A 22,044-nucleotide genomic window follows, 5' to 3' on the forward strand; every position below is an offset into this window, starting at 1 on the left:
ACTTGAACCTGGGAGGTCAAGCTCGCAGTGAGCCAAGATCACACCACTTCACTCCAACCTGCACAGAGTGAAACGTTGTCTCAAAAAAAGAAAAAGATCTCCTGACCTCGTGATCCGCCCGTCTCGGCCTCCCAAAGTGCTGGGATTACAGGCTTGAGCCACCGCGCCCGGCCACAGTGAAACCCCGTCTCTACTAAAAAAAATACAAAAATCTAGCCAGGCGAGGTGGCGGGCGCCTGTAGTCCCAGCTACTCGGGAGGCTGAGGCAGGAGAATGGCGTGAACCCGGTAGGCGGAGCTTGCAGTGCACTCCAGCCTGGGCGACAGAGCAAGACTCCGTCGCAAAAAAAAAAAAAAAAGAAAAAGAAAAAGAAAAAAGAAAAAAGAAAACACAATCTGATGAAGGTAACTCTAAGATCCTCCAAAAGTAATGGAAGAAAATATAATAAATTTTAATAACAGTTGCTTTCAGTTACGAAAATACAAGGTTTTTCTACTTTTATTTATTTATCTAAAGCATCTTAAACAAGTATGTATAACTTTTACACAGGGAAAGGGAGAGGAAGCCTACAGAAAGAGGATGTCAAAGAAAAAGTATCTAACTTCATCAGATGTTATGAAATTTCAGTGATGGTAAAGTGCTTCACACAGGGCTTACTACCCTCAGTAAATGAAAGTTATTACAAATAAGTACCATGATAAAGTATCCAGTGATGTGTGATTTTAGGGATGACCACGAATTTGCCACAGTATTTTCATTATTCAAGATACACAGAATTTTAACATCAGAAAAATCTAATTACTTTTATTTAAATGTAAATCAACCTTACCTTCCGCAGTTCCACTGTCACTTCATTTCTATGTCTTCGCATTGTCTAGAAAAGAAAAAGATTACAGATGTATCAAAATATGGATACTGCTAGTATATAAAGATCTCAACTGGGCGCAGTGGCTCACGCCTATAATCCTAGCACTCTGGGAGGCCAAGGCGGGCAAATCACTTGAGGTCAGGAGTTCAAAACCAGCCTGGCCAACAAGGTAAAACCCAGTCTCTACTAAAAACACACAAAAATGAGACACCTGTAATCCCAGCTACTTGGGAGGCTGAGGCAGGAGAATTGCTTGAACCCGGGAGGCAGAGGTTGCAGCAAGCCAAGGTGGCGCCAGTGCACTCCAGGCCTGGGAGACAGAGCAAGACTGCATCTCCCAAAAAAAACAAAAAACAAACAAAAAAAAACTCAAGATATTTGAGTTAGAAGTAATTTAATCTTGGCTGGGTGCAGTGGCTCACACCTGTAATCCCAGCACCTTAGGAGGCTGGAGGATCACTTGGGGCCAGGAGTTCAAGACCAGGGCCAACATGGCAAAATCCCATCTCTACTAAAAATATCAAAATTAGCTGGGTGCAGTAGCATGCCCCTGTAGTCCCAGCTACTGCTGAAGGCTGAAGCTCAAGAATCGCTTGAACTTGGGAGACAGAGGTTGAAGTAAGCTGAGATCATGCCACTGCACTTTAGCTTGGGTGACAGAGCAAGACTCTGTCTCAAAAAATAAATAAATAAGAAAGAAAGAAGAAATGTATAATATCTCAATGACTAACACATCTTATACTTTAAATGATGAGCTACAATTTGTTAAAAAGCCAAATTCTGTATTTTACTGGATATCTGTTGGTTAATTTTGTAGAAGGTGGGACTTGGCTGCCTAGGACCCATTTTCCTGCCCTAATTGTACCCAGTCATCTTTGGGGAATTATATCCTTCCCATCCTGAAGTCTTAATGAGACCTAAGTGGCTCACTCTTTCCTAGCTTAAATAGGTCACGAGACTCAACTACACTAACAGAATTATCTCTTCTATAATTCTGAATCTTAAGGAGAAAGGGAAAAAAAGGCACATTAAATTCCAAAGGAAGAATTTTGGACAAGGTAGTAAATAATGCCTGTATCCTTGACTTGCTCAATTCCCAGTTCTTCCATTTCTCTACTCACCTTATGAACTACCTTACATTCTTCCAATAAACTATGGTTTTGCTTAAGTCAGCCATAGATGGTTTCTGATGCTTTCAATCAATGAATTATATCTCTAATGATTCATATTTTTAAAAAGTAAATTCATTGGCATGGCCTTAAAAACATGAAAATAAAAATAAGTTTGAGATAGATGTTTTGTATCAAAAGGTAAGATATCCTTCTGAGTTTATTAAGAGGCATGCCTTATGGGGAAACACTGAAATAATATATATCTCCCCTCTAACATACTTATTGGGGAAAATCCCACCCCTGATACTCAGCGTGGGTTCTTTTCTATTTCCCTAAGTGTCAGCTGGTCTGAGAAAGGGAAAGAGTACGAGAGAGAAATTTTAAAGCTGGGTGTCCGGGGGAGACATCACATGTCGGCAGGTTCCGTGATGCCCCCTGAGCCGTAAAACCAGCAAGTTTTTATTAGCGATTTTCAAAAGGGGAGGGAGTGCACGAATAGGGTGTGGATCACAGAGATCACATGCTTCACAAGGTAATAACAAAATACCACAAAGCAAATGGAGGCAGGGTGAGATCACAGGATCACAGGACCACAGGACGGGGCAAAATTAAAATTGCTAATGAAGATTCAGGCATACATTGTCATTGATAACATCTTATCAGGAGACAGGGTTTGACAGCAGACAACCAGTCTGACCAAAATTTATTAGGCGGGAATTTCCTCATCCTAATAAGCCTGGGAACACTTCAGGAGACTGGGGCTTATTTCATCCCTTTGTCTTTGACCGTACAAGACAGCCAGCCCCAAAGCGGCCATTTTAGAGGCCTACTCTCAGGGGCGAATTCTCTTTCTCAGGGATGTTCCTTGCTGAGAAAAAGAATTCAGCGATATTTCTCCTATTTGTTTTTGAAAGAAGAGAAATACGGCTGTGTTCTGCCCAGCTCACCAGCAGTCAGAATTTAAGGTTATCTCCCTTGTTCCCTGAACATTGCTGTTATCCTGTTCTTTTTTCAAGGTGCCCAGATTTCATATTGTTCAAAGACACATGCTCTACAAACAATTTGTGCAGTTAACACAATCATCACAGAGTCCTGAGGCAACATTCACCCTCCTCAGCTTACTAAAATGATGGGATTAAGAGATTAAAGTAAAGACAGGCATAGGAAATCATAAGGGTATTGATTGGGGAAGTGGTAAGTGTCCATGAAATCGTCACAATTTATGTTCAGAGACTGCAGTAAAGACAGGTGTAAGATATTATAAAAGTATTAATTTGGGGAACTAATAAATGTCCATGAAATCGTCACAATTTATGTTCTTCGGCCACGGCTTCAGCCAGTCCCTCTGTTCAGGGTCCCTGACTTCCCACAACACACACTGATATAATGGATTCTTTTATTATACATATAAGCATGGTTACATCCTTACATTCTTGGAATAAAGGCTATATGGTTACGGTATATTATTCTTTTAATATACTGCCAGATTCAGTACGCTATATTTTATTTAATAATTCTTGTGATATCTCTTTCTAAAACCACAGTGATCTTCTTAAGGAAAAAAATCTCATAAAATTCAAATTATAAAGTTTGCTAAGTATACTGAAATAATCTAGATATAAACTTACAGTTAAATAGAGACATATATTAAATATAAACAAAACTGCCAAACAAAATTCAAATTAGTCATATTCATTTCATGTGATGGAATGATACACTGATAAAAACTATTATGCCTAATAAGGTTCAACGCTAGAAAGAGCATTGAATTTAATTCTATACTTAGTATGTTTCTATATTGTGACTTTAGTACTATTAATAGAGAGAATGTCTTATGCATAAATTCATAAAAATGACAACGAATGTCGAACAATCTTCAAATACCAACATTAATGAAGTGTTATTTGATAACTCTGTAAGCTATCTTTATTCACTGGAAGATTAGAACTCTACCACTGTTAAAAATTTTACCTAAATGAATATTTACTCCAATTGTTCCTATAACTGCAAAGAAAAATATTTTCATTGCAATATTTGCAACACTTATTTATGAATTATTGTAAGATGATGCATAACAAAAAGACCCAGGTAGCATATCTGCTCCAAAATATGATTTTCTGCTCTACCATCTTAATTCACACTCAGGTATTTCTGTATAGAAAGAATTGGTGAGTTAAATTCTGAAGAACCACACTAAATTAGGAAACCACACTTAAGTGGTGATTAATTTAACATTTTAAATACACCTAAACAGGAGTTAGCTCCCAGGTAATAAGTGCTTCGAAAATGAACATCTCAATTTATAGACACTGGTTTGATAATCTACATAAGGAAAGTTGGAAATAGATTTTTACGGCTAAAGTAGAACTGTTATTCAAGATACAGGAATTGACTAGAAATGCAGGCACTTGATTCTTACTTGTTTGGGGTCTAAGAATCTGGCAGGCCCTACAGCTCAACTTCAGAGAAGTTTCTGTGTCTAGAAACCCCCTTGATCCTGTGTTCCATCTCTTCTTAGAGAACTGTATCACCTAATCCTAGTCAGAACATTATGGTATCTGCTTAGGGCTGAAGTTTTCTTACAAGGTGGTCATCTCCAGTCTAAAAGTACTATACGCATGAAACAAACTGTGTGACTTTTGTGACTGTTTACTAATACGTGTTTATATATGTAGCAGAATTCTAAGACTTGCGTATATAACTCATTAATAGCAAAACTTCAAAGGCGAAAGTATCTATTACGCTCACCTATCTCTAATAATTAAAGACCACTTATTCACCCAAAAGAATCATGAGTGTAAATGGCCAAACTCACTTAGGTCAGTTAAGAAGAGGTACTGACTACTATACATGATATAAGTGCCTCTGAGTTAGTCGTGACTTATTATGCTCTTTGTTTAAATTAAAGAAAAAGATGGATTCCCTTATATTCTCCCTTATATTCTTCCCAAGTGATCTCATCTACCCTCATGTCTGCAATTACTGTTTCATGACCACTCTCAAGTATCTATTTTTAGTCCACTGTCTCTTAAGCTCCTAATCTATAAGTCATTCACCCATTCAACAAAAATTTACTCAATACATTTAAAATAAATCGGGCAATACATTTGCCAACTAGGAAGCAAGTACAGAATTCACATTCTAGCACAGGGATCGGCAAACTATAGCCTGTGTATCAAATCTGGCAGGCTGTTTTTGTACGTCACAACAGGAACGGTTTTTACATTTTTTAAGTGGTTACATTATAAATGATATTAAGTACCTACATCATGCTCTTATTTTTGCCTTTTTGCCCTCAAATGCTAAAATATTTACTATTTGTCCTTTTAAGGAAAAGTTAGCAGGCTAGGTGCAGTGGTTCACGCCTGTAATCCCAACACTTTTGGAGGCCAAGGCAGGAGGATCACTTAAGCACAGCCACACTCAGTTGATTTTTCATTTTTTGTAGAGGTAGCATCTCATTGTGCTCATGTGTGCAACTACAGTTTCAGTTACTCAGGGGAGCTGAGATGGAGGACTGCTTAAGCACAGGAAGTCAAGGGTGCAGGGAGCCATGATGGTGCCATTGCATTTCAGCCTAGGCAACAGAGTGAGACCCTGCCTTGGCAAAAAAAAAAAAAAAAAAAAAAAAGGTTTGCCAACACCTGGTCTAGTGGAAATGAGAGTAATAATGAGTGATAAAAATGTGTTAAGCTGGCCGGGCGCAGTGGCTCACACCTGTAATCCCAGCACTTTGGAGGCAGAGGCAGGCAGATCACCTGAAGTCAGGAGTTCGAGACCAGCCTGGCCAACATGGTGAAACCCCCATCTCTACTAAAAATATCAAAATTAGCTGGGCATGGCGGCGCATGCCTGTAATCCCAGTTACTCAACAGGCTGAGGCATAAGAATTGCTTGAACCTGGGAGGCAGAGGTTGCAGTGAGCCAAGAGTGCGCCACTGTACTCCAGCCTGGGCAACAGAGTGAGATTCTGTCTCAAAAAAAAAAAGGGTGAAGCTTGAGATAGGAAAGTAAATGTTAAGTTTTGTATCAAAAGGAGATATAATCAGAGGGACAGAAAAAGGCTCCCAAAACAATTAAAATATGTGCATATGTATGTTAGGGGCTGGAAGAGAGATTATTTTAAGGCTTCAAACTCAGTATGCTTAAAACTAATATACTTGTTCCCTTCCTAACACCCTCACCAAAAAGATCCCCACATCTCCTCTCCTGTCAATACTCCTAATGCCAGGAAACTATACAACCATCCAAATAGTTGCAAGAGACCAATCCTGGAAGACTATCCCTGTCTACTCACTCTTTCAGTCCTTTGAAATCAAACAATTCACCAAAACAGGATTCAAACCTTCCAGCTCCACCGCCACTATCTAAGAGTAAGGCACCATCATCTAATCTGGACTACTAAAATGGCCTAAGCAGTCTTCTTCCATGCCCTGAATCAATTTTCCACAATGCAGCCGGGGGATTCTTTTTAAAATGCAAAACCTGCATTATCTTTCTCTCGAATAAGATGTGTCAATGATTTTTTTCATCTCTTGGCATCCCCTGCCCCACCCAAAAAAATGTCATCAGAATAGCCAAACTCAAACGACACAGACAAAACCTACAAGAGGGCCAGGCACAATGGCTCACGCCTGTAATCCCAGAACTTTGGGAGGCTGAGGCGGGAGTATTGCTTGAGCCCAGAAATTTGAGACCAGCCTGTGCAACACAGTGAGACTCTGTCTCTACAAAAAAATCAAAAATTAGCCAGATGTGGTGGTGTGCACCTGTGGTCCCAGTTCTTCAGGAAGCTGAGGCAAGAAAATGGCTTGAGCCCAGAAGGTCAAGGCTGCAGTGAGCCATGATCATACCACTACACTCCAGCCTGAGTGATAGAGACCCTGTCCCCAAAACAAGCAAACAAACAACACCTACAAGGTTGGGAGACAAAGTATTCCAACAAATTCTCAAATACAAGCAGGGTCTGGTTAAATCACCAGCTACAGGACTCATATGGTACCAGCATATATGCAGAAGACAATGGAAGGGCAGAAGTTATGGGGTAATTGAAGACCCTGAGAACAAGAAAACTCCCAAATCATGAATGACTAGAGACTTTGGAAAGGCAACTTGAGAACAGTTGCAAATGGAAGGGATCTTTTGCACACACCAACACTGTAAAGTATGATGGAGCTAGACTCAAAATCAAAGAACTAAAGTCCTCTTCCTGGACAATGTCCTACAATGAACAGAGCCAGACCTCAGAAAACAGGATGCCAATGCCACCTCCGTTAAAAAAAAAAAAAAAAAAAATCTTGTAACATACAACAGAAGAAAAAGATCTTGAATGGTGAAACTAGAAAGACTATCCTGACCCACTTCTTGCTCTTAAAAGTTCAGGAAAATCTATCAAAAAATGGACAGGAAAGGACTGGCGTTGAAGCCCATGCTATAAGAAATGAGAGAACAGGAAACAGAGTGATGCTATTGAAAGCCTACTGAAAAGACATACACACAAAACTGATCAAAACTGTCCTAGAAAATGATAGAAAATCTGAAAGAACATTATCAGTCAGAATTAGAAAAACTCAGAAATGAGGTCCTAGCAATCAAAAAAGGATCAGAAATAAAGGAAAAAAGTATTTCAGAAAGGAACCTAGCCAAGAGCAATCTTAAGAGCCAGTATGCAACAGATAATGCTTAAGAGAAACAGACTATATAAAGAAAAAAAACTGTAATCAGAAATGAAGGTGAAAATTATCAGAAAGAAGTGACAATAAAGGCACTTAGATTTTAAGTTCATATAATAAAGAGTCCTCAAATAAGAAAACCGAAGGAATGAAACAGAGCAAATACTTAAAACTATAAATCAAGAAAAACTTCCTGAAATTAGAAGACTTGAACTGAAATACTGAAAGTACACCCAAGTACCGGGGGAATCCATCCAGAAAAACCAACACTGAGACATATACAAGTAAAACTAACGGACTTCCAAAAAGCAAATAAAAGAAAAATGCATCTGGACATCAGGCAAAAAATACTGAAAATGTGAATCAAGGACTTTATATCCAGTCAAAGCCACTAAATTTAAAGCATACAAGTGGCAAAACAACTGTTATGAACACAACTCAAGGACTACTGTTTATATGACCACTTCCTGAAGAATTTAATAGAGAATGGTCACCACACAACCAAAGTAACTGGAGAGACACTGATACAAGGTGACTGTGAGCACTGAATTTATTTACCTGTAGAACTAAGGTAGGGATCCCCAATCCCTGGGCCGCGAACTGGTGCCAGTCAGTCCATGGGCTACTAGGAGGTGGGCTGCACAGCAGCAGGAAGTGAGCATTAGGGCCTCAGCTCCACCTCCTGTCAGATCAGGGTTGGCATTAGATTCTCACAGGAACACAAACCTTGTTGTGAACTGAGCATGTGAGGGATCTAGGTTGTGTGCTCCTTATGAGAATCTAACGAATGCCTGATGATCTGTGGTGTAACAGTTTCATCCCAAAACCATCCTCCCCCACCAGCCATTCACGGAAAAACTGTCTTCCATGAAAATGGTCCCTGGTGCCACAAAGGTTGGGAACCACTGTTATAAGGGATAAAATATAGTATTTAACTGCTACATGCCCTGACAATGTAGACACAAAGTTCAAGAGGAAGACAAAACATGTATGTGAAATACAGAGTAAGTGGGCTGGGTACAGTGGCTCACACCTATAATCCCAGCACTTTGGGAGGCTGAGGCGGGTGGATCACTTGAGGCCAGGAGTTCGAGACCAGTCTGGCCAACATGGTGGTGTACCATGGTGTACTAAAAATACAAAAAAATAGCCGGGTGTGGTGGTGTGCACCTGTAATCCCAGCTATTCAGGAGGGTGAGGCAGAGAATCGCTTGAACCTGGGAGGGGGAGGCTGCAGTGAACCGAGATCACATCACTGCACTCCAGACTGGGTGACAGAACAAGACTCCATCTCAAGAAAAATAAAAACAAAAAAACAACAAAGTGTACTGATTGCCTTATTAACTATTAACTGGTGAGAAAAGGAAATTGCATCACATCAGATGCTGAAGGAGAGTAGAGCAGAAAGAGGTTAAAGCAGTGCTGAGAGAGAAATTTAAAGCACCTAATGCAAACATTAGGAAAGAGAGAAAGTCAAACCAATAAACAAAACTCCCAGCTTCAACAGCCTACAACATAAAAAGCAAAACAAACCGAAAACAAGTAGGAGGAATTAATAAACAGAAATCAATGAAACTGAAAACAAAAAAGTAGAGAAAATTAATGAAACAAAAACCTAGTTCTTAAAAGAAAAAAAAAAAAAATCAGTAAAATTAACACAAGACTGGCCAAAAAAAGAGAGAAAGTGCAGAAATTATATTAGAAATGAAAAAGGTACTATCACTACAGACTTTGCAGACATCAAAAGAACAAGGGAAAACTACAAACAATTCTACACACATAAATTTGACAATTTAGATGAAATGGACCAATGCCTCAAAAAGCAAGAACTATCACACCTCACTCAATATGAAATACCTAATTTGAGTAAGTCTGTAACTATTAAGATGATTATATTTATAATTTTAAAACTTCCCTTCAGGGTTTGGATGGTTTAACTAGAGAATTCTTCCAAATGCCTAAAGAAGAACTAACACCAATTTTATATAATCTCTCCAAAAAACAGATGGGATACACTTCTCAATTCACTTTATGAAGCTAATTACAAAATTACCTGATAACAAAACCAGACAAGACAGCATTTAAAAAAAAAGAAGAAGAAGAAGAAGAAGAAGAAGAAAAGAAACTGCAGGCCCATATCTCAATCACTGCAGATGCAAAAATTCTTATCAAAATGTTACCAACTAGAATTCACTATACTACGACTTCACTCTAGGGATACAAGGCTGGTTCTGTATTTGAAAATCAATCAATATAAACCATACTAATAGGCTAATGAAGACAAATCAAGGATTATATTATTCAATGCAGATAAAAATTTGACAAAATTCAACATCCATTTACAGTAAAAACACTCAGAAAAATAAAAGCCTAGAGTTAACATTCTAGTGGTGAAAGTCTGAACACTGTTTCCCTAGATTGAGAACAAGAAAATGGTGTCCATTCTCACCAGTATTATTCAACATAGGAAGTTCTAGCCAGTAAAATAAGGCAAGAAAATAAAGTAAAAGGCATATAGACGCAAAAGAAAGAAAACAATCCTGGCTGGGTGCGGTGGCTTACTCCTGTAATCCCAGCACTATGGTAGGCCGAGGTGGGCGGATCACGAGGTCAAGAGATTGAGACCATCCTGACTTACATGGTGAAACCCCGTCTCTACTAAAAACACAAAAATTAGCTGGGTGTGGCACACGCCTGTAGTCCCAGCTACTCGGGAGGCTGAGACAGGGGAATCGCTTGAACCTGGGAGGCGGAGGTTGCAGTGAGCCAAGATCGCGCCACTGCACTCTAGCCTGGCGACAGAGGGAGACTCCATCTCAAAAATAAAAAATAAAATAAAAAAAAAGAAATAAAACAATCCCTTATTTGCAGAAAACATGATTTAAAAATTCCAAGGAATATACCAAACTTTCCAGATCTATTAAGTGAGTTCAACAAGGTCACAGAATATAACATAAAAATCAACTGTATTTCTATATACTAGCAATGAATACGTAGACACTGAAATTAAAAATACAACAACAGCTGGGTGTGGTGGCTCATGCCTGTAATCCCAGCACTTTGGGAGGCTGGGGCAGGTGGACTGCTTGAGCCCAGAAGTTTGAAATTACCCTGGGCAAAATGGCGAAACCTCATCTCTACAAAAAAAAAGAAAAAAAATTTAGCTGGGCATGGAGGTATATGCCTGTAGTTCCAGCTATTGGGGAGGGTGAAGTAGGAGGATCTCTTGAGCTCAGGCAGTAAATGGAGACTGTGCCACTGCACTCCAGCCAGGGAGACAGAGATAGACCCTGCCTCAAAACAAACAAACAATGGTGGACAATGGCTCAAGTAATCCCAATGCTTTGGGAGGCCAAGGAGGGAGGACTGCTTGAGCCCAGGAGGTCAAGACCATACATAGTGAGACTCAGCTTCTACAGAAAATTTATAAATTAGCCAGGTATGGTGGCAAGTGTTTACTGTCCTAGTTACCTGGGAGGCAGAGGCAAGAGGACCACTTGTGTCCAGGAGTTCAAGGCTGCAGTGAACTATGATTGCACCACTGCACTCCAGTCTCAGTGACAGAGCAAGACCCTGTTTCTAGTTTAAAAAAGAGAAAAAATGGAGGGGCATATTGTGTTCATAGATTGGTAGACTCAACTTGGTAAAGATGTTGATTCTCCTCATACTGATATGCAGGTTTAATGCAATTCCTATCAAAATCCCAGCAATATATTTTGCAGACAGAAAGTATTATTCTAAAATTTATATGGAAAGGCAAAGTAAGTAGAATAGTTAAAACAATTCTGAAAATGAAGAACAAAGTGGAAAGAATAAATCTAGCCAATTTTAAGATATATTACATAGCTACAGTAATAAACATTGTGTGATATCGGTGGAAGAATATACACACTGAAAAGAACAGAGAACCCAAAATAAACCTACACAAATACATCCAACTGATTTTCTACAAAGGTGCAAAAGCAGTTAAATGGAGGACATCAATGAACTTTTCAGCATACAGTGCTGGACCAGATAGATACTGAGAGACAAAAATATTAACCCTGACTCAAGTCTCACACCTTAAAAGAAAATTTAATTCAAAATAAGTGTGAAGCTATAAACTTTTGGGAAAAACCATAAGAGATAATTCCTTGGGATCTGGGGCTAGGCAAAGAGTTCTTAAACTGGACCCTAAAAGCATGATCCGTAACAGAAATAGTTGGTAAACTAGACCTCATCAAAATAAAAAACTATTTTGCTCTGTGAACACCCATGTAAAGAAGATAAAAAGAGAAGCTAGAGACTAAAAAAAAAAAAAAAAAAAAAATAGCAAACCACATATCCAAGAAAGTACTAATATCTAGAATTAAAAAACAAAAACAAAAACAAAAAAAACTCTCAAAGCTCAACAGTTAACCAACCAACCAATAGAATTAGAAAATGGACAAATGAAATGAAAAAATATTTCATGGAAGAGGATATACACATGGCAAATAAGCACATGAAAAGATGTTCAATACTATTAGCCATCAGGGAAATAGAAATGCAAATTAAAACCACCATCAGATCTTACTACACATCTAAAATTTAAAATTGTGATAATATCAAATGCTGGTGAGTATGGAGAGTTTTCATACATTGCTTGTGGGAATGTAAAATGATAGCACCTTTGGCCATTTCTTAAAGTACACATGTGGCCAGCACGGTGGCTCACGCCTGTAATCCCAGCACTTTGGGAGGCCAAGGCAGGCGAATCACGAGGTCAGGAGATCGAGACTATCCTGGCTAACACGGTGAAATCCCATCTCTACTAAAAATACAAAAAATTAGCTGGGCGTGGTGGCGGGCGCCTGTAGTCCCAGCTACTCAGGAGGCTGAGGCAGGAGAATGGCGTGAACCCGGGAGGCGGAGTTTGCAGTGAGCTGAGATCGCACCACTGCACTCCAGCCTGAGTGACAGAGCGTGACTCCGTCTCAAAAAAAAAAAAAAAATAAAGTACACATGTAACAACCATAGGACCCAGCAACTACATGCTGGACATTTATACAAGATAAATGAAAACTTATCTACATACACACACACACACACACCTGTACACAAATGTTTACAACAGCTTTATTCTTAATAGCTACAACCTGGAAACAACCCAGGTATCCTTCACAGCTTAAACTGGTACATTCATACCATGGAACACTATATAGCAATTAAAAGGAACAAACTGCTGATACAAGTAATGACTTCAATGAACATAAATATTGTACAAGCATCTTGCAAGATGTTACCACTGGGGAAACTGGAGAAAGGATAAACAGGATCTCTCTGTGTTATATTTTACAACTGCATGTGAATCAACAATCACCTCAAAATAAAGGTCAGTTTTTAATAAAAATGTTAAAGGATATACATCAGATGCTGAGGGGGAAGGAGAAGAGAAAGTCACAACTAATTTCAATAATGTACATAATGGGGAATCAATAGAAAATAACTAAGAAAGAGAGCACTAAAGAAAACAAAAACAAAACCACAAACATTCCTAAAGGCCAAAAGTATAATAAAACAGAAAAAATAAAACAGATCACATACAATGACTCTTTTATACATAAATATATAGGTGATGACAAGGAAACTAGGACTTGACTTTAAAACCATGAAAATAAACTGCATATGCATATGACAAAATCAAATTTAACAAGAAAAGCAATCCCTAAAAATAAAAGAAGAAATGAACATAAATGTGTATCCATTTGGTAGCATAATCACACTATCCCATGTAACTTTTCAACACAGCAATTTAACCCTGCATCCCCAGTCAATCCTAAAGAGAACTACCAGGAGAGCTCCAAACTGTTCTGAGTAACCCTATTACTGGGTGCAGCACTGCTAGTATTGTTATTCTGAGATTGTTATGTGTCTATGTGGAATAAAGCAAATGAGTAAAAATGTCATATTCTATTATTCCTGGTGTTAGAAAAAAACAGGAAGTTTGGCCTAGGAGAAAGACAGATATATGATAGAGGTAGTTTAGTAAAACCCATAGTCCTGAATTTGAACTGGAATATCAATATATGCATTATATGTGTGTGTTTATGCGTGCACGTATGTATATAAATACACATATACATATGCATACATATAAATATACACACATACACATATATTTATATACATACATACACACACAAAATTTTGTTTTAATCCTACATCTATCCACTCCAAGATGTCTACTTGGAGATGTGTACCTCCAATGCCTAGAAACAATGACCAAATCAGTGAGTGCATAGACAACACTCTAAAAAATAGCACCAATAGCAAACAGAGAGAATTGGTTCATTCTGACCAATGGGCAGAAAAGGTATAAGATAAGCCTGCAATATCTTAACATACCAAATATCAAAGATATTTACAAGACTAGAGTCTTGTAAAAATGACTCAGGAGCTAACATGAAGAGGCTCCAAATGTTCAAAGACAGTATAATTATAATCAATTATCAATAAGACAATGAATTCAAATACACATAGATTTCAATCTGTAAATCCAGGAAATGGAAATAAAAACCCAAACAACTAAATGGTCATCATTGAAGGATGATAATGAACTACCTCATTATTTTGAAAACTGATAAGGGGAGAGAATCAAGCATTCATTTCACTGTTTCTACACAACTTTTCTCATGGGGTAATCCAACCAATTAACAGATGAGGGGAAGGTTTCTCTTAATAGATGTAGTCTAGCTCAGCTGTTACCAAACTTTTTGGCACCAGGTACCGGTTTCACAGAAGACAATTTTTCCATGGACTAGGAAGTAGAACAGGTGGTTTCAGGATGATTCAAGTACATGACATTTATTGTACACTTTATTTCCATTATTATTATATTGTAATATGAAATAATTATACAACTCACCATAATGTAGAATCAGTGGGAGGCCTGAGCTTGTTTTCCTGCAACTAGAGGTCCCATCTGGGGATGATGGGAGATGGTTAACAGATCATCAGGCATTAGATTCTCATAAGACGCATGCAACCTAGATCACTCGCATGCACAGTTCACAGCAGGGTTTGTGCTCCTTTGAGAATCGAATGCAGCTGCTGATTTGACAGGAAGTGGACCTCGGGTGGTAATACAAGCAATGAGGAGCAGCTGTAAACACAGATGAAGCTTCACTTGCTTGCCTGCTGCCTACCTCCTACTGTGCAGCCCGGTTCCTAACAGGCCACCGACTGGTAGTGGTCCAGGGTTGGGGACCCCTGGTCTAACTTAAAGAAGGAATGACGGATTATCATCATTTTACAAATCCTAGTAAATAACAGACTTAGACAATGTTCCTCAGTGGTTGTCAACATAACAGAAAGAGAGAGTCAGACACTATGTGCCTTTCTGATGGAAGAGAAAACCATCACATTTGATGCAGTCTTGTTCCCCAATTCCCCCAAATAATCTGAATCTGATAAAGCTTCTAGATTCCACTTTGAATTTACAGGAAATACAGAGGGCCAATATACATGTCAAGAGACACGATAAAATGTAAAATCCAGCTGGGCGCAGTGGCTCATGCCTGTAATCCCAGCAATTCAAGCAGAGTGCTTGAGCTCAAGAGTTCAAGATCAGCCTGGGCAACATGATGAAATGCCATCTCTACCAAAAATACAAAAAACAACTCAGCCAGGAACGGTGGTACATGCCTGTGATTCCAGCTACCCAGGAGGCTGAGGTGGGAGGATTGCTTGAGCTCAGGAGGCAGAGGTTGCAGTGAGCCAAGATCACACCACTACACTCCAGTCTGGGTGACAGAATGAGACTCCATCTCAAAAAAAAAAAAAAAGTAAAATTCAGATTATGAGAACCTCTATGCCTAGTTTCTCCAACAATCAAGTACACAGGAAAAGACAAAGACGGTGAGGTTAAGAGACCATAAATTAAAAAGGAGACTTTGAACTCGTATCAATCAATCAATCACAATGTGTGGACCTTGTGATGGTTGATTCCAGGTGTCAACCTAACTGGATTAAGGGATACCCAGAAAGCTGGTAAAAGCATTGATTATCCTCAGTGGTTCAGAAGGCACTGAGCTCGTCCCTCTTCTGCTGAAAGGAAAACCCAGGTGGTCAGGCATTTGACGAGAATGACTGGGCTGTCCCGGTGCCTGTGAGGGTATTTCCTGAAGAGACTGGCATTTGACTTAGTAGACTGATAGGGGAAGTTTCACTCTCAATGTGGGTGGGCAGCATTCAATAAGCTGGGGGCCCAGATGGAACAAAAAGAGAAGCAAAGAGTAATTTTTGCTTTCAGAACTCCAGGTTCTATGGTCTTCGGATTCCGGGACTCGAACCAGCACTGCCGCCCTTTCTCCCCATGATCACATGAGCAAGTGTCATAATGGTATCGTGTCTTTAAAAAGAATTCCTATATTTTAAGTAACACACATATTCTTAATAACAAAAAAAGTAGGACAGAAACAGTATATGTTACTTCTGAAAGACCTCATATTTGGGAGGTTACCTGCTCTACTACAACTGGATCCTGGCTATTAACAGAAAAAAATATTTTTTAATGCATTGCTGATGTCATATAAGTAGTAAAGAGGAGGAGAGATCAGTCAAGTTGAACTTACAGGAGAAGTCATAAAAGGTAATTAAGTGAAATGAAAACTATGAGGGTAGCTGCCTAATTCATACTGGAAACAGAAATTAAGTCCTGACCCCTGATGCCAGGCTGGAGAGTTAAACCTAAATTAACACTTAGGTTATACAATATAAAATAACTACAGCAAGTATTTCAGGAATGGAAAAATGGAACTAAAATATATCAGCAAGCCAGAAGAAATGATCAGAAATGACCAGATCTGAAAAATAAAAAAAGAATCAAACAGAACTTTGAGATATGAAAAAATAATTATTAAGTGAGACATATAACCAACATTAAGAACTCAACAGATGGTTCTTACAGCAAATTTAAAGTAGTTTAAGAGATTCTATGAACTTTAAGACAGGTCAGAAGAAACTGTCAATTATGAAATAAAAGAGGGCCAAAGACGATAAATACAGAAGAGACGGTAAGGAACAGAGGATACAAAAAATACAAAACAGTATTTGTTTGGGTTCCTCCAGACAGAGGCAACTGTTGAAAAGATAATAGCTAAGAATTTTCCAGAACTGATAAAAAACAATAAACCACAGATTCAAGACACCCAGCAAACTGCAAATGGGAAAATAAAAAGATTTCTTTTCCCAGGGGAAAAATATCCTAGAAGGAGCCAGCGAAAAACAGATTATCTTCAAAAAGCAACAGACTAAAAACTGGCCAGGCATGGTGCCTCACACCCATAATCCCAGGACTTTGGGAGGTCTAGGTAGGCAGATCACCTGAGGTCAGCAGTTCAAGACCAGCCTGACCAACTTGGCAAAATCCCGTCTCTACTAAAAATACAAAAATTAGCCAGGCAAGGTGGTGGGCACCAGCAATCCCAGCACTTTGGGAGGCTGAGGTGGGAGGAGTGCTTAAGTCCAGAAGTTCAAGAACAGGCTGGGCAACATAATGAGACATCTCTACAAAAAGAAAAAAAATTAGCTGGGTGTGTGCTGAGCACCTGGAGTCTCAGCTACTCCAGAGGCTGAGATGGAAGGATCACTTGAGCCCAAGAGGTTGAGGCTGTGGTGAGCCATGATGGTCCCACTGCACTCCAGCGTGGGCAACAGAGAGAGACTCTGTCTCAAAAAAAAAAAAAAAAAAAAAAAAAGAGTCACTTTGTCAGTTTTTAGTCTGTTGGTCTTTTTTTTTTTTTTGAGACAGAATCTCGCTCTTCCTGTTTTTGTTTCCTTCTTACACAGTCCTCATACTTCATCAACTCTAACTCTTGTACTTCTATCCTGTTGCCCTGGTGAAAAGTTAACCCTGGGTTGTTTCAATTCTCACTCCAAAAGCTGAGTTGCTAAATGTTGCAAGAGAAAAAACAAATTACTCAACCTCCATTATAGGTATAACAAATTCTAGGTCTCTAACCTCAATGAAGCTCTCAATGCTTACTGTTTAGAAATCTTTCCAGGCTTTCCTAGTTAGATTTTGCACAAAAAGCTACTGCTCAAGCCCCCTTCCAAATCCTCCTTCCTCTCAGTAGAAGACCAGGCCTCATATTTACTGAGAAAACATAAACTATCAGATAGTAGCACTCCCTCAACTTCCTGATGTGCACATCTAAATCTCCTCCCCAATCCCAACATCCCTGTCTCCTTTCATCCTGTCACAATGACAGTGCAAGAGGTGGCTGGCTGTGCAGTGAATCTAATATCCTCTCATCAACTGTCCCCTTGCTTCACCAATTATCCATCTCCTCTCCCCCATCTTTCAAGTATTCTATTTCCCGTATCATAAGCATGCCCATGTCTTTCATTTAAAAAAAAAAAAAAAAGCCCTTTCTCAACCTACATTTTTACATTTTCTTCTAACTTGTTACTGTTCTCTTTTGCCATATTTTTTGAAATAGTCTAGACTGCCTTCATTTCTACTTATTTAGTCCACTCCATCCAAAATGCCATTGGCACTGCTCTTGCCAACATTATCAGCAACCTTCTATTCATGGAACACAATTCTTAATTACACGGTATCTTTGCAGAACATTCATTCTCATCTCCTTGACTTCCATAATACCACATACCTGGTTTTCCTCCTCTTTCATCTTCCTCCTTCATCTATCCATGTTGCTCTTCCCAAGGTTCTGCCTATTCATCTAGTTACTCTACAAACCCTTTCTAGGTTATCATATATATCTCCATGGCTTCAATTACCAATTACATATTAATAACTCTGGATAATCCAGATTTGTTTCCTGATGAATTCTGAATTGTGCAGTAATATGTAACTTTTCCATGTTATAAACAGAATATATATAAGGAAAAATCTAGTTAATCTTTAAATATAGAAAAATATTTGTATCTGGCATCTAAAACAGTACTATTATTTTGCTCACCTGTATATATTCTAGGTTATGATTAATCAATACATCAAAGTGCAACCATTACCTTTTTTGTCATAACAGCTTTGAGATATAATTCACTTACCAAATAATTCACCTAAACTAAACAATTCAATGGTTTTTAGTATATTTCAATGAGTTATACAACTATTAACACAATAAATTTTATCATTTTCTTTTTTGAGATGAGGTCTCACTATATTGCCCAAGCTGGTCTCAAACTCCTGGGCTCAAGTGATCCTCCCATCTACGCCTCCCAAAGTGAGCCACCGCGCCTGGCCTATATTTTCATCACTACATAAAGAAACCTTTCTTTTTTTTTTTTTTTTGAGGCGGAGTCTTGCTCTGTCACCCAGGCTGGAGTGCAGTGGCGCGATCTCGGCTCACTGCAAGTTCTGCCTCCCGGGTTCAAGCCATTCTCCTGCCTCAGCCTCCGGAGCAGCTGGGACTACAGGCGCCTGCCACCACACCCATCTAATTTTTTGTATTTTTAGTAGAGACGGGGTTTCACAGTGTTAGCCAGGATGGTCTTGATCTCCTGACCTCGTGATCCGTCCGCCTCTGCCTCCCAAAGTGCTGGGATTACAGGCGTGAGCCATCGCGCCCGGCCATAAAGAAACCTTTTATCCTTTAGCGGTCACTTCCCATTCCACCCAGCTCCCCACCTCAGTCTTACAAAACCATTAATCTACTTTTTGTCTCTATAGATTTGAAAATGCTGACATAAAATGTCAGATGTCAGATGTGAATCACCCCTCCAACTATAGCTCCCTTCAGACAGCATCCTTTAAGTAAACTGTTATATTTCTAAGTAAACAGATTTTGGTGTGTTCTGCAAGTCCCACAGCCTTGGGAATTTAAGCAGCTTAAAATTTCAAGCCCGGATCTCTCTCCCAAACTGAAGTATCTCCTGGATCACTCCCCAGAAAACCCCACATGTTCCTTAAGACATTCAAAACTGAGTTTATCATTTTCCTCACTGGTCTTACTTAATTTACTGTTTTTACCTTATCTGTAGATAACAGCACTCTCTAAAAGTGGGATATTCAACTACCTCAAAAAGTAGTTCCAATAATTAAATAAAATAGACATTAATAAAAGCAGCTCGTGTCACCAAGCAGGCAGTCATCAATGTTTGTTTCCCTTTTCTGTCTACAGGTTGTAATCTCCATTTCCAGTTTTTTGTTTTGTTTTGTTTTGTTTTGTTTTTGAGACAGAGTTTCGCTCTTTTTGCCCAGGCTGGAGTGCAATGGCGCGATCTCGGCTCACCGCAACCTCCGCCTCCCGGGTTCAAGCGATTCTCCTGCCTCAGCCTCCCGAGCAGCTGGGATTACAGGCATGTGCCACCACCCCGGCTAATTTTGTATTTTTAGTAGAGATAGGGTTTCTCCATGTTGGTCAGGCTGGTCTTGAACTCCCGACCTCAGGTGATCCACCTGCCTCGGCCTCCCAAAGTGCTGGCATTACAAGCGTGAGCCACTGCACCCGGCTCCATTTCCAGTATTAAATGCCATTACTTCTCCTGTCCATTGAGGTTTTAACATTAATGATTTATTTTTCACTTCTAGCAAAATAGTTTATTTTTGTAGTACTTTTTACTTCTTAATGTTTTTAGGTCCTTCTTAAAATGATTCAATCATCTTAAAAATATTTATTTTATGGTCTTTCTCTGATGACCTCTATTGCTGAATTTCTTAGCAGACATAAGACTGATGCTTTTGGTGTTTGTATTATCTGTGATATATTTCTTCCTATGTTTTATAATTTTGGATTATGAACCTGTTCTCTTCCTGTGCTAGTGAGACCATCAAAAATTTGAAACATTTAGCCTCTCTATAGTAGTAACTAAAAATCAAATAACTTAGAACCTAAATACCAGAAATTATATTAAATTTGCTATTTGAATGGCATCCTCTCTGGAAGATAAGCATTATTTTGATCTAAAAAGTCTTGTCTAGTATGGGAAATTAAGAATAAATAGGAAACTTCAAACTTCCTCCTCTATCCAGTCCCACTGGTCTGCTAGTTACAGTTTAAAAAGATACGGCAGGGGGTGGAGAAGTTTATTAATAAACCTAACATCAAAAATTAAAGCTTGTTTCACCCTTCCAAAAAGCCTATTCTTACTCCATTGCAGACAGAAAATTCCATTACATTAATATTACAACATATCAACTAGAATTTTTTTAAAAAATTAAGAAGGGAGTGAGATTTTTCACTTTACAAAGAACTTAAATGGGATTCCTTTTTTTTTCCTCTTTACAGAGGTAATCAAGTTAGGATTTTTGTTTTCTTTTTTTTTTTTAAGTTCTGACTGGAACTTAAAAAAGGACTGAAAGTATAGGTTTAGGACTAAACACAAGACATTATGTTCCAAGAGTTTAAAATTTTAGAGCAATACCATCAAATAATTTAATGCAAGAATAACATCAATTAGGCCGGGTGCAGTGGCTCACACCTGTAATCCCAGCACTTTGGGAGGCTAAGGTGGGCGGATCACTTGAGGTCAGGAGTTCGAGACCAGCCTGGCCAACATGGTGAAACCCCGTCTCTACTAAAAACACAAAAATTAGCTGGGCGTGGTGGCAGGTGCCTGCAGTCCCAGCTACTCAGGAGGCTGAGGTAGGAGAATCGCTTGAATCCAGGAGGTGAAGGTTGCAGTGAGCCGAGATCACGCCACTTGACTCCAGCCTGGCAACAGAGCAAGACTCCATCTCAAACAAAAAAAGAAAAAAAGAATAATATCAATTAAATTAAAATAAAAAGAACTATTACAAACTATATTTTCATCATCTTGATTGTGGTGATGGTTTCATCAGTGTATATATGTGTGTGAAAGAGTATCAAATTGTGTACAGTTTAAAGATTCTTTAAAAAATAATGTGATTCAAATTTCAAAATAATCTATTGCTATGTACCTTCTTAGGTATTAAAGCCACAAGAGTTATACAATGGAAAGACCATATGAGTGGCTCTGTAACTAACTAGCTATGTGATCCTGGACATATTACTTAACCTATCTGAACCCCAGAGTCCCCACTTAAGAAACAAGGATATCACAATCTATCTCTCTGGGATAGTATGGCAAAAGTGCCTTCCATCACAAGTCCTTACAGAACATCTACAAAATATGACTTGGTTACTGCACAAAGTATACCTATACAAACCATTTATTAAAACTTGTGCTTTATTACTAAGTTACAATGTGAGTACCAACAACAAACAAATCCACCTTACCTAGTGCAAAATGTACATACCACTATTATATTTTTTCATCTTTCTACTTTCAAACTATGTCTTTGTATTTAAAATGCTGCTACACAATATCAGCACTTTGGGAGGCCAAAGCAGGCAGATCACGAGGTCAGGAATTCAAGATCAGCCTGCCCAACATAGTGAAACCCCTAAAATACAAATACAAAAAATTAGCTACTAAAAAT

The 22,044-nt window shown here is 38.8% G+C and overlaps 1 protein-coding gene across 2 annotated transcripts in view; it reads right to left on the reverse strand.

Moving 5' to 3' along the window:
• The window catches only part of KPNA3 (karyopherin subunit alpha 3), a 96,308-nt gene that overhangs the window by 48,701 nt on the left and 25,563 nt on the right, over positions 1 to 22,044 (reverse strand). For both annotated transcript variants that reach the window (XM_003913887.4, XM_017951247.2), the window contains exon 2: positions 830 to 874. In XM_003913887.4, the coding sequence (XP_003913936.3) occupies positions 830 to 874 (45 nt within the window). The remainder of the gene's footprint in view (positions 1 to 829; positions 875 to 22,044) is intronic.

This window comes from Papio anubis, chromosome 15 (assembly GCF_008728515.1).
Source record: "Papio anubis isolate 15944 chromosome 15, Panubis1.0, whole genome shotgun sequence".
NCBI lineage: Eukaryota > Metazoa > Chordata > Mammalia > Primates > Cercopithecidae > Papio > Papio anubis.